A 13,554-nucleotide genomic window follows, 5' to 3' on the forward strand; every position below is an offset into this window, starting at 1 on the left:
TTCTAAAGAACTAGGTGGCTGGACATTAATTCTACGTCTCCCAAAATCTTGTGTTAATTTTGTCTTTGTGACAAAACATCTGTCTTGGCAGGAACCCAACATCAGGGTTATGGGCCTGAACTGATTTATGAAATCAAAGCTTTGCTGGCCTGACAACGCCAGCAAAAGCAGAAATTGCTAACGTGTACTTCAGGGAGAACCCATCTGCTATTCCTCCTCAACTGCCATACTTAAAAATATCTCAGTTCAGGGCCTGTACATTGCACCCTGTCCATGATATGTGAATACCAGAATAAACCGCACAGAACTCACCTTAACTTTCCCTGCATTTTCCTCCTCTTCCTTTTTATCTTCAAATTCAAAGGCAACCGTCATACGTTGCTGTCTCTGCTCCTCCCATAAAGTAGGGTTAAAACTATCACTGTCTGACTGGAAATCTACGGTTAAATGCACAAGAAGAAGTAATTAGTGCCAATCTGCAGAAGATTGGAAATTATCTAAACAGACACATTCTCCGTTGATCCTGTAACCTTGGGTGACTGTTTTAAAACTCTTCAGGGGGGCAGCGAGCGTAGTAGCAGAAAAACCATTGCAGAGATTAATGTTAAAACTGAAATGAGAGCGACTGGAAGCACCAGGGGTTTGGGGAAGACCCAAGGGTCTGTAACTTAAGGCAGCTCTGTGAGGAGCCGAACCCTTGCTTCTGTCAGAGCTCTGAACGTCTCGGGTCTGAGTGCCGGCCCGTCACTGACAAGCCCTGAGTCTCTGTGGGGCGACTCGATTTAATGGTTGGACTCCATGATCTTAAAGGTCTTTTCCAATCAAAGACATTGTGTGATTCTGAGTGATTCTGAGCGGGCAGCTCAGGCGCGGCCTAGAACTCCCATCCCGTGCACGCTCAGTTCCCGGCTACTTATTGCTTACACAAAGCCATTCTTCTGAAAAGAAAAAAGGTTTTTAAGAGAATGTAAATCAGATGGCCAAAGAAAAACGGATTTGTAAACAAATCCTTTGTGTGTGACAAAACACAGACGGAGCGCCACTGGCTTCCCGCAGCACGAGGAACGCTGGCACACAGAGCCATGGCCGAAGCCCTTCCTCTCCCTCCTCCTGTTTTCTCCTTCCACACCCCAAACAGGCCACGTCCCTGCCTCAGCAGGCGCTGCTGATGGCATTTACCTTCATCGCTGCGGGGCTGCTGAGGAAACATATAGTTTGTCAGCACTCTCTGCTTTGTTTCGGGGTGAGCCTCGGTTTGCAGCGGAATGAGAGCCTTGGACTGTGCAGGAAAGGCAAAACAAAGAGCACGTGTGTTAACCGACACGGGGGTTTAGCATTTGATAAACAGACAACATAAGATTAACTGCTTTTCTGCATGAAAAGAAACTTGTTTGTGGACTGAACCAAGTATTAATCTGGTGGCAATCCCTCCTCTCCCATTCCTTGCTCCTGCAATTCCTGTAATTCCTAGCAGGATCAACAGAAAAACACTAAATATCAGAAATACTGACCACACATTCCGAGTCAGACCAGCGAGGAAGATCAGAGGAACAGAGCTGCAACCACACAGTTAAAACACCCACGTTATGGCTTGATCTATTTTAGGCTAGGCCTACTGAGGAGTGAATTCACAGCAGTTATTGGTTCATCTGAGGACCTGGTGCAAATGTGCTGGAGAATTTACATGGAGGCACTCTGAATATTCAGACATTACTGCTGTGTTTGACTTCAATTGATTACTTATTATTGCTTTGCTCTTAAAGGAGCATCTTAGGAGTGCCTGCTATAGTTCACAGGATAGACATCAATCGATGCTTTACTGCAGAAAAGTCAAAATGCTGAAAAAATACTGTGTATTTAAAAGGACATGTAGGTTCAGTAGCTGGGCTGAGGAGCCATGCAACGTTACATTTTAAATTGAATCGAGAGTGAAAAAAACAAGTATCTTGATTTAATATATGAAAACTTACTCATCATTTTCTATTGTCCCTCCCACTTAAGTCTCCACTCCCTTCAGCTTTAAAATCTTTTTGCTGAGCTATATGAAGTAAAAAATACATTTAAGGAGCAGGGCAATAAGAATGTGCCAGTGTAAATCTACTGACTGTGTTGCATTTGGCTTTGCTTTGATTTGTCCCCATGGCTTTCTCGCACGGATAAAAGGATGAATTAATTCCCAGTAGCGTGATAATTGGCCCCTGGAGAATCATCCTCACCAGCTTCATTTAGAGAGGTGTAATATCTGACCATGGGCATCATTGCAAAGTGAGGCAGATGAGATTATGAGATTTTATTGAAATTATTAAAAACTGTGAGGTATGTCAAACATTGCGAATATTGTACGGATTGAGTTTTTCTCCATTTAAATTATGGAAGTGCAAAATTATTCTACCCACCAATCCTGGAAAGAATTGAGACTTATTTTAGTGCTCGGATGCTGGTTGAACTGAGAGATTTCTCAGTGTTCACATTACATAATCTGTTTTAAAATAGAATCCTAATGAATATATAGTGGTGAAACCAAACCCTTAGAACAAAGAAAGGCATACTTAAATTTAAAAGGAACTTAAATGAGAGTTTTCTCCCAAACAAGTCTAAGAGTGCTCATGCATCTTTTACATGTTTAAACTCACACTGACTTTAACAGAGTTTAAAATGTGCAGGAATGGAAGCATGGACAGGAAAAGGGAAAAGAAATATGACAAGAATAGAGGCATAGGTGGAGCAAAGGATGGGACAGATGACCAACAAGTTTGATAATAAAGCCTCTTTAATTCCTATTTACAAAATATTTTCTTGATGCTTCTGGCCTTTATTTACTACTTTTGTAAGGATACAGGAGCTTAGCTAGATGCCAGTAATAAATCCTGCAAAGGTGATCTTTCCAAGTTAATGAAAGTCAGCCAGAAGAATCCACACCTTTGATATAAAAGTATAAAGCTGGACTGGGAGCAAACACTTCCAAAATTCTACTACAGCCATGTATTAAATTATAGGTTTCATTTACAGCCCTTGCTAAGACCCCTAGTTACTATAGAAAATATGAATATTGAAAGTCATTACCTGGTTGTCAGAAAGCCACAAAGCCGCAAGTTCTTTAAGTTTAGTAAAAGTGAATGGCAAATTCTTCAGTCTGTAAATGATAACATCGGAACAACATGAACCCTTAATTTTCACAGTAGCTTCTTTTAAAGATATGTATGTAGCACATTTATCTTGATCACACTGAAATTGCTATAATTTCACCTTTATTTTCTCTCACGTTTTAGTAAAAATATTTTATTAAGGGCATTCCACATTAAAAGTAACATTTGGAATCTAAAACTACAGGCATCATACCCTAAAAGTTCGAAGTACATACTCATAATCTCTCTTGGAAGTAATGCAATCAAAGTCACAGCTTATAACACAGAAAACAGAAAAAATCTTGGTCCCAGAGAGGTGTATAGGAAAGACCTAAGTGTTCAGTGTAGCTAACAGAAATCCTTTTATCAGACATTCCACTTTTGGAACAGAAATACTCTAAGATTACTGGAAATACAATTTTGCAGAAACGTCAGGAAAAAAGATTAAAATAATATAAATATTAATAGTGAATCTAAATGACAAATTTAAATGAAACAGTAAAAGATTAGCATTTTAATTATACATGCAAACACATGTCCTAAAAGTGATCTGAATGTGGGAAGGGGGAAATGATGACTAAATACTTGCGGAAACTTCATTCATGTTTTTCCCACTAACTCACCCTGAAGATACTATTTTTGCATTTCAGCCTGTACCAACACGCGAGGGCTGTCCTAACCATGCACCGATGTCGCCCCATCTTTGTATTACAGAACGTTAAGGAGCTGGAGAAACATTGGCACAGGTCACCCAGAGAGGTGGTGGGGGCTCCATCCCTGGAGACATCCAAGGTCAGGCTGGATGGGGCTCTGAGCAACCTGACCCAGGGGAAGACGTCCCTGCTCACTGCTGGGGTTGGACTAGGTGGCCTTTAAGGGTCCCTTCCAACCCAACACTATGATTCTATGATTCTTTGATTCCATGGTTCCATGGTTCTATGGTTCCATGGTTCTATGGTTCCATGGTTCTATGGTTCTGTGGAGGACTGCAGGAAGAAATGGACTGACCAAAGGACCCAAAAGGTCAATTTGATATACAAAAAGGAAAAGAGGAAAGCCCTTCTCTGAGAGCGTCAGCCAACCCCATGCTGTGGAAATAAAGCCTCTTACAGATATGTTCTCTCACACCTTAGGAAAAAACAGACAACCCGCTGCCCGGTACGGCTGCATCGGGAGAACACTCTGCCCTCCGACCCAACAATACTTCAATAGCTTTCTTTGCAGCACACACAGACCTGCATTTCTAGGAGAAGCACCTCACGAGCTTTGGTACCACCTTCTCCATGCAGTGTTTTGGAAACGTATCCTTATTTAGATTTACTTTTGCCACCAAGTCATGACCGTTATTTCAGAAAGCTGTGTGTGCTTACTGCAAGGAATGCATTTTGAAGATTATAATAAAGGTACCTTATCCTAAAAATGACTTCTCTATGAAAGTGAAATAAACTGACACGGATGCATGCCCATACATAGTGTGCTACGATATAACGGCCAATTAACTCCTGTATAGAGTGGTTCTACCCGTGTGTGCATGTTTAAACCTAGAAGTAATGCCATAAGAAAGGAGTGCCTAAACTACCTGAAATCTGGGTTTCATTCCTATCTTACCGTGACATTAATATTGCAGTTTGGAATAGTGCAATACATGGCATCCTTTGTAAAAGTTACAAGTTTGAGCTTTCACAGTTAACATAAAGATTCTTAAATAGTGTTTATCCAGATGTTTTATTCAGAGCTTTTTCCTCTGTATAAAAAGAAAAGAACTTCAAGAAAGACCTTTGTTTCTTTATACCTGTAACATGAGTTTCAAACCTACAGAGAAACCTTTGTCTGCAGGAGGTTACTGGCGATGTTTCCAGGCCACTCAAGGGCAGAAGCTTGTATCAAAGGCAGAAGCAAAACTGGTAAGCATGCTTCAGGAATTACATGTGGCAAGGGGATCGCCAGGTGGTTTTCCATCCCCGTATTCAAACAAAACGGAGAATTCTTTATTCTTCACTCTTCTTGACCAATAAGCTGGCATATCTGTTTTTAAACATCTGAAATGGTCCAATTTTAAGGGAGTCTTTAAAAGACAAAATCGCCCGTTAGATATCAAAGAATGGAGGCACCCACAATCTTTACTGCTTTTTGAAAATTTTTGGTCACAACAAGGCTCAGCCTCTTTTTCTAACTGCATGTTGATTTTGCGAGTTTAAAAACGGCTTTTCAGTTGTGTAGTGTAGGAACATTTCTCCTTCATCTGCACTAACAATCTGTACTAACAATGTACTAACTGACTTTCATGAACAACCAAATTACCAAGTGATTTTTGCATTACACCCACTTTCAAAACAAGGCCCGTGATAATTGTCGCTTACAGTATATTAGTTTAAATGTGAAAGGTAAATACATAAATGTTTCTTTAACTTCATCAGTGAAAGCGAGAGTAAACTACAGCTACAAGAGATCTCAAATATTAGTTCTGCATGGATGTATGTTGATTACTTTCTACATACTACAGGCCAGATTCTATTTGGTATAAATCTGGAATGGGCTGCCCAGGGCAGAGGTGGAGTCTCCATCCCTGGAGGGATTTAAAAGCCAGGTGGTGCTCAGGGACACGGGTTAGTGGCAGGTCTGGCACTGCCGGGTCAACAGTTGGGCTCGATGATCTTAAAAGTCTTTTCCAACCCAAACGATTCTATGATTCTGTGAGAGGGATTTGATAGCCGAGGAGATGTGGTGCTCAGGGACATGGGTCATTGGTGGGTCTGGCAGTGCTGGGTCAACAGTTGGACTCGATGATCCTAAAGGTCTTTTCCAACCCAAACGATTCCATGATTCTATAACTGCTGATTTCAGAGAACCACCTCACATCATCCTCAGCAAAGGATTTAGCCTCCTCTGAAGAGAAAACTGCTCATCAGTAATTGAAAAAAGTGATTAACCTGCACTGCTATCACTGATCCAATACACGACTGCGATTGGGACAAAGAAATGTAGTTTGTGGCTGTGCTGTTCGACAGACAGATCTTTTTCTATGCTCAAATGTCAAAACTAAAGTTTGGAAAATTACATTTGCAATTGCTTTTATAAATCTAAGGGAAAATACTTTCACAACGCTAGATGAAACTTTTGACTGATGCATAGATAGTTCATTCAGAAGATGGCCAAATTTAATTAACTTGCAATTCAAAGGCAAACTACAGTGTACCAAAATGACTTTTTCTTACTAGAGATGGTATTTTACTCAGCCTGAATAAACTGATGTTTGAGGGAAACAACTATTCACAGCAATAGTCTGGAAAGGCCTGACATGCACGTTCTTCTTGCAGGGTTTAATTTTCTCAGAGAAAATGTTTTCTCATGAGAAAAAACAAGAAGAAATTTCCCCTGAAGTTCCTCAGGGGAACAAAACAAAAAAAAATCAGCACACCTTTTGAAATGACATCCCTAAACATTAAACCATTGTATTATATGACTTCCCAGTCTCCAAGAAGCTACATGTCAGTGTGTGACACCACTCTGGTCTGAAGACTTCAGAATAATTCCTTCCAAAATGAAAGCAAGATTATGTCTTTTGCATAACTTGTCAGGTTCTTGAGGGCTAAATACTTTAAGAGTAAGCTAATGAATACTACTCATGCAACACACACAGAAAAAAAAAAAGGCAAAGAAAATGTCACTGATACTGTTTAAATATAAAAAAATATCAAAAGTTGGTATTTGAGGGGTCTGATCGGGTGAAGGTGGTCTTTGCTTTTATTTTAAGGCTCTTGACGGACATAATTTCAACTTAGGTGACATTCAGGAAGAATTTCCCAATAATTACCCAAACATGAAAATTCATGTCAAAACATGCCGGAAGTTAATCACAACAAGGGGCATTTCCAGTCAGTTGGCCAAGCTGAGTTGCCATTCGTGACGGTTCTCCAAGGCAACTCTCAGCAAACTGGTAATAAAGGGGTTTCCAAAGTGTGAAAGTTTAGAACATACTGTTCACAAACCCACTTGTCTACATCACCAGAAGTAATTACCTCTTTGACAATAACCAATCCAGTGTAATTAAATATCTAACCAGAAAAAGAAAAGGTACACCTGGCAACAGACTTATTTTGAATGGATCATGTAATCGTAGGGCTTTTTTTCCATCTAACTTCTGGGGGTGAGATTCAGAGCAGTAATTGAGTTCTGACCCCAGGACAGAAGCAGAAGCAGTGCAAATACAGAAAGGTGCTGATTCTTTCAGCTCTTCTTTAAGAACAATCTAAAACTAAAAGAAAGGTTACTTACCAGTAACCGATGCTCTTTGAGAAGTGTAGCCCAAATGTACATTCTAACAATTCTACCTCTCAATCACAGGACTCATACCTGGAAGGACTCTGAGGAGAGAGGAGAAGCAGATGGAAGACAAATGTATATGTGGACTACACATTGTGAAGAACACCGGTTACTGGTAAGATATCTTTTTTTTTTTTTTAATTTTCTTTGAACGAATGCCACGTGTACTCTTAACAGTGACTGAATCCAAGCAGCCACCCCCAATGACTCATTACATGGTGGAGGCCTTGGTATCTGTCACGCAAGTAGTAACTGCACAACCACTTTATCAAATGCTGCACTGGTTCTTGAAGCACTGGAGACAGTGTCACGCCTGGCAAAGGCAAGGATGAAACTCCAGGCAGTTGCATCGCAAGTATCTGGAGTCAAAACTTTCCTGACTGCAGAGGGTGAAGCCACCTAAGCTCTGCTCAGTTGCACACCAGCCCTTGTTAGACTCCACCTTAGCAACGTGATAGCAAGTCAGGATTCAACCCATCATTGCCTTTTACTGTGCAGAGACAACCAAATACTGCATTTCCCAGGGGTGACGAGCCTGTAGCAGGGTTGGAAGGGGTTGGACCTGTAAAGATAAAAGGAGAGAGGACTCCGAGCTACAGGGATGAGAAATATAGATACAGTCTTAAAGTGCATGGCATGGGAAAAAAATGCTGGAGTCTAATTTCCTGGTTAAAATGGAATTTTAACATGAAGATTTGAATAAAGTCCTGGAACTAAATCAAATCCAGTCAATTAAGATCAGCAAGGTCCATCTTACAGCGACGAGGGCCTTCAGGAGACATGGAACAAGAAGTCTGTAGTAGGTGAAACCATGGTATTAAAAATGCCCTAGAGAAGGACTCCAAACACTGACCCACCTTTGAGAAAAATGTGTCAGCTCACAAAAACTTGAGACTCCTATTAGCCTGACTGGCAAAGAGGTCTATGTCAGATTTGCCTCCTTCCTGAAAGAAATGCAATCAGGACTTGAGATAAAACCTCCCAAAATGTTTCTGACTCATACCCAGACAAGCTCCAGATAATGCAAGGGAGGGAGAGCTCCTCTTTTCCTCTTTACACGCTACTACACAACTGTCCATCACTCCAGGTGTGCGTGACTGTTCAGAGAGCACATTGCAAATTTTCCACAGGTTCTGGCAAGCTCAAAGCCACCAACATCCCTCGCACTCTACATGCCTTGATCCAGAGTCCACTGCCCGTGCCATGAGGAGCACATCCAGAATCACCATTTTTTTGGTGGCAAAGGGGCATCTCAATAAATACTTGAGTAGCCCAGCTACAGGCAGAGAAAGTCACTGGGATAAAGGCAACGACTTAAGGGGCTGATGGATACCCAAGTGCACCATCTACAGTCACAGCTGCAGACACCAGGGGAGAAATGTGGCCCTTGACAAAGCAGAAGGAGATGACTCTGGGGTATCACTCACTGGGATGAACCTGTGGCAGACAGATCCCCAGCGGATGACTGTGTTTCCCTTTGTAAAACTATACATCTGTGACGATCAGCATGGATCGACCGTCACGGTGTCAGCCTGCTCCCTCTGCGAGGAAAATATCGAGCAAGGATGCATGAGCAACTGGACACCCATCAGAATGAACATGAAATCCCATAAAGGACTGACCATATTCTGGAAGAATATGTGGTCATATGGAGAGTCCATCCCCACTTGTTCTATAGTACAGGAAGAAACAGCTGCTCCTCAGAGCGTTTGTGCAAGGGTTGGAGTTTTTTTGTGCCCAAAAGGCCGTATCGGTGGGGTTTGGTGTGAATGGGTGTGCCTCAGCAGCGGCAAAACGTTTAAATGTTTTAGTTTCGCTAAGGTGGCGAGTTCCTTAACAAAAGCATTATCACAATGTCTCAGCAGGGCAATGTTTAACTTCAGCCAAAATTTACATCAACAAAGGAGGAAAAATTCACTCCCCAACCCCCTCATGAAAAGTACATGAGACAGTCCAACCAGGTTTAAAGGTTGAGGGTCTACAGTCTGAGCCAGTTTGTATCTCTGCTAGTCTAGACTGTGCTCTCCCACTAGTTCTGCCACGCTTACAACCCTCCACACAGTTTTTTCAGGTTGACTTGAGAGAACAACTTCCCACCCCGACAGGCCAAGGTCTTGTTCTCCTGCCCTCCTCACATCAACTCCTCAGAGCCACCGTTCACCTTCAGCTGGCCCTGGTTTGCCAGACTCCACAGTGAGCAAACGGACCATGAGGAGTGTCATCGAATGAACACCGCAAGAAGGATGACAGCTTCTTCCAGTGAGATAAATCAGCTCCAGAAACTTGTCCAGGGAACCCTGAGCAAGCGAAAGGGCAGATGAAGGGTTCCCAGCCAGCCCTGACAGGGGTGGGAAGGCCACAGCTGACAGCCCACTGCAAGGAAAATCACATCTTTGGGATGCTGGTCCCGTAAGTAGCTTCCCCCACAATGGAAATCCCAATCCTCTCTTATACTGGGGAAAAGGGAAGGTGGGGCAGGACTGCTGCTTTGGTGGCACCCAACTGTCAGGTCAGCTTGGTGGGGAAACCTTGCCTGCTCTTACCACTCCCCAGCAGTGAGGCACCTCCTCCTCCTCCTCTCAGCTCAGCAAGAGCACTCACCATCAGTAATTACACACCACGTCAGGTGCCTGAAATGAGCAGCTGACCTGGCTGAAAAGCAACTTGTCAAAAAAGAAAAAAAAAACAAAAAACTTCCCAAAACCAAACCCCTAGTTTTCTGGTGACATAGTGAGGGGACAGTACCCCCATCCCTGGGAGAGTGCTGGAATCGGAACCCAAGATCGAGAGACCCGAGACTGGATTCTGGGACTTGAGCAGTTGCAACATAAACTAGAGTGAAGTTTAACTTTAGGTTCCAATCTATGCATCATCTATTTTATGACACACAATTGCAATGTGGAAAAGCATCTAACGGAATTAAGCAAACAATTTAAAACAGATTACAGGGATTTCTATGCTACTTCACTTGGTGTTTTATGCTCAGCCTCAATCTCACCAACGAAATTGCTGACAGTAAATCTGACACGGCTGCAGAAAGCCCTTCCCCTAATTTTTACTGAGTAGGAATGCTAATTACTGGAAACAAAAGGGTACTCACACACCATATGTTGCACTACCGAGCAAACTTGTACTTCTGTGGTTTTACTGCAAATCAACCTATTCTCGGAACATAAATGTGCATAAATCTCAAGGAAAAGTCTTTCCTGATGCCTATGGCAGCTTGGGACAGGCATCAAGAAAGGCTCACTTTAAGCACTGTGTTTCTCAGAGGAATAGTCATGTGCATAAGAATAGAAGAATCTGGGTTTTTTTGACTAAACCTTTGTCTGTTGAAGGAAACATAAATTTTTCTTTTGATTTTGAGGCAGGATTATATGCTAATGTGCTTGCATTTAATGATTCCCTATATACCAGCTTGTCACAATGTTTTAATCATTAAATATGACGAAGTTATATATGACTTTAAAGCCAAGTATCATCCTTACACATGGAAACAGCAGGAGATAAAACAGGTTTTAACCTATTAAAACACACTGAGACCCAGATCTTGGGCCCCATTCAAGTTTTTCTTTGGATGAGAGTGGAATTAAGATCAGATTAAAAAAATAAATCAATATTTTTTCAGCCCATATAAATAGTTTAAATCAAGTAATTCCAAATATATTTTTTACATTTTACAATATGTTTTGTAGAAATGTATTGTTACAAATACCTAAAATCAGTAGTTTTAAGTAGTTTAAATACTTGAAAAAAATAACTCCTTATAATGAGTTAGAAAAATTATGTGAACTATACCTGTTATCGCTCAGATTTAACACCCTCAGCTTCTGCATCTGACCGATTTCATCAGGAAGAAATTCTAGCTTGTTAGAGCGCAGAGACATCACTGTTACATTTTTGCAGCTTCCAATCTACAGGAATGAAAAAACCCAAAGATGTTAAGATACCTACTTTAAGAAAATTTATTACCATCATCTTTTTATGCCAGGAGGCAGCCAAATTGTGTTTTTACTCTACATGACAAAAAGCAGAAAATACAGAATTTCGTCAGCAAATAATGCCCTCCCTTTGTCAGTGACACCACATTTGCAGGAGCAATTGTTTTAGCAGCTATTTTGTCTGGATAGGGATGAATTCTTGGGCCTGCCACAAATCATTTCAATCTGTAACATCAGAATGAGCTTCTCACCTCTCTGGGCAGTTCAGGAAGGAAATTCTCATCCACAGCCAACGTCCTCAGGTTATGAAGGTAGCCGATAGTAGCCGGTAAGGACTCCAACTCATTGCAGCTGCAGTCAAATTCTTCTAATAAAGATAAACTGAAATTGTAAATACACTTGTTAGACACTATACAAGGACTAGAAAGCAAAAACGAACGACCTGAAACCTTTGAAAAATTTAAAGATTCCGCTACTACAGACATCATGCCCTGAAGAGGGAACCCCTATTGCAAGTTTCCCTAGGAAAAATCTGTAATAATATGATTTTAGGAACCACTAAGGACACTGCCATTCAGTCTTGCCCAGTAAGGTAGTTTAAGAAGAGCCACTTATTTTCCCCACATTATCACTCTTACTTCTTGTAGTGAGGACATATTCCAAGTGCTTCAAACAGATAGTGATCAGGGCAATTCATACTAAGCCGATGAATCAAACCAAAAAGTTGATGATTTTAACATACAAAGAGAGACAACAGCTAAAGAAATACCTCTGTGAGAGCACAGGGAAGGCAACCAGAAATTGCCCCCAGGGTACAATCCAACCGATGCACCTGACATCATTTCTAATGCAGGCCAGTAAGGAAAAATTGGGTTAAATGGCAAGCAACTATTTCTTCCTCAACATTTGTCATCTTCCCATCCACTGACAAAGGAATTGGGTACTCAGAAGATTTGTCTGTTGGTTTGTTTTTTTCCCCAAAATGCTTTGGTAGGACTGATAAAAAGTTTAGCTTTGCTACAAACCTGCCTCCTTAGTATTTATATGAGTCACAGCTGCAGGACTGGACCTTCACCGTATGCCTAACTTAGCTTTATCCTAGTTTCTTAACTAAAAAAAAAAAAAAAGATCTTTCAGCCTTCAAATGTTACGAAACATGAAACCAGTAATAGCTATTCCTAACATGGAATTCTCAGAGCTTTCCTCTAATTGCTGTATTTCAGGGGACCGAAAAGCCAAAGTGAGTCATACAGTGATTAGTGAGGGAGATGCCTGGAAGAGATCCAAAAGCTCTGCCAGGTTTTGGTTATAGCTTTTCCTTAATGCAAGTTTTGTATCCACCACAATTTATTTCAAACTAGATACAAAGCAATTTCGGTAAAGGCAAAATTCGGTCGTGTTTACCTACTTCATACAGAATGTGTGCTTGACAGAGGGAAGTCCAGCTGGAAAGCTTGTTAAATTGCAGATGCAGACACGCTTCCTTTTAGTGATGATAACACAACCAGAAAAACTCAAATATAGATAAGCAAATTGAGAACTACTAGGTTTCCAATGGCAGTCGGAAAATCTGATACTCTGAACTGCAACCGTGGAAGCTTCCCAGACTGTGAAGAACAACTTTATCAGATAAAAGAGTTTTATTTGAAAGGTATTGTCTGGCACAGACATTCTCAGATTCCTTCCTTCCTGTTGACATCAGCAGCAGCGAAATGAAGATCACAATCAAATCAACAAAGTCGGTGTGAAACTGTGTTTTATCTCATGGTGAAAAAAATAAGTGCTTTACAAACTGACCTTCCATTCATCATGGATTGTGCATGAAAGTAAGCTGATGATAGCCGCTCTAATTCTGACAATGTTAATTTAGCTAAAATATCATTAACCTTATTGTCTTCTTGGGCTAAACTCGGATTGTTCTTGATAGGTTTAAAGAAGAGCAGGCAAAAATCTGATAGGCATCTGCTGTTCAGTTTGGCACCCATAGAATCATAGAATAATTCAGGTTGGAAAAGACCCTTGGGATCATCGAGTCCAACCATTGACCCTACACTACAAGTTCACCCTAAACCATATCACCCAACACCACATCTAAGCGACACTTGAACACATCCAGGGATGGCGACTCAACCACCTCCCTAGGCAGTCTGTTCCAGTGTCTGACC

The 13,554-nt window shown here is 41.3% G+C and overlaps 1 protein-coding gene across 1 annotated transcript in view; it reads right to left on the reverse strand.

The window, feature by feature from the left end:
• The window catches only part of LRRC7 (leucine rich repeat containing 7), a gene marked incomplete at its 5' end in the record, with an annotated part of 58,802 nt that overhangs the window by 33,043 nt on the left and 12,205 nt on the right, over nt 1-13,554 (reverse strand). The window contains 5 exon segments of the mRNA XM_009870041.1: nt 313-437; nt 1,180-1,279; nt 3,064-3,133; nt 11,247-11,362; nt 11,641-11,770. Coding sequence (XP_009868343.1) covers nt 313-437; nt 1,180-1,279; nt 3,064-3,133; nt 11,247-11,362; nt 11,641-11,770 — 541 coding nt within the window.

This window comes from Apaloderma vittatum, unplaced genomic scaffold, assembly GCF_000703405.1.
Source record: "Apaloderma vittatum isolate BGI_N311 unplaced genomic scaffold, ASM70340v1 scaffold16255, whole genome shotgun sequence".
NCBI lineage: Eukaryota > Metazoa > Chordata > Aves > Trogoniformes > Trogonidae > Apaloderma > Apaloderma vittatum.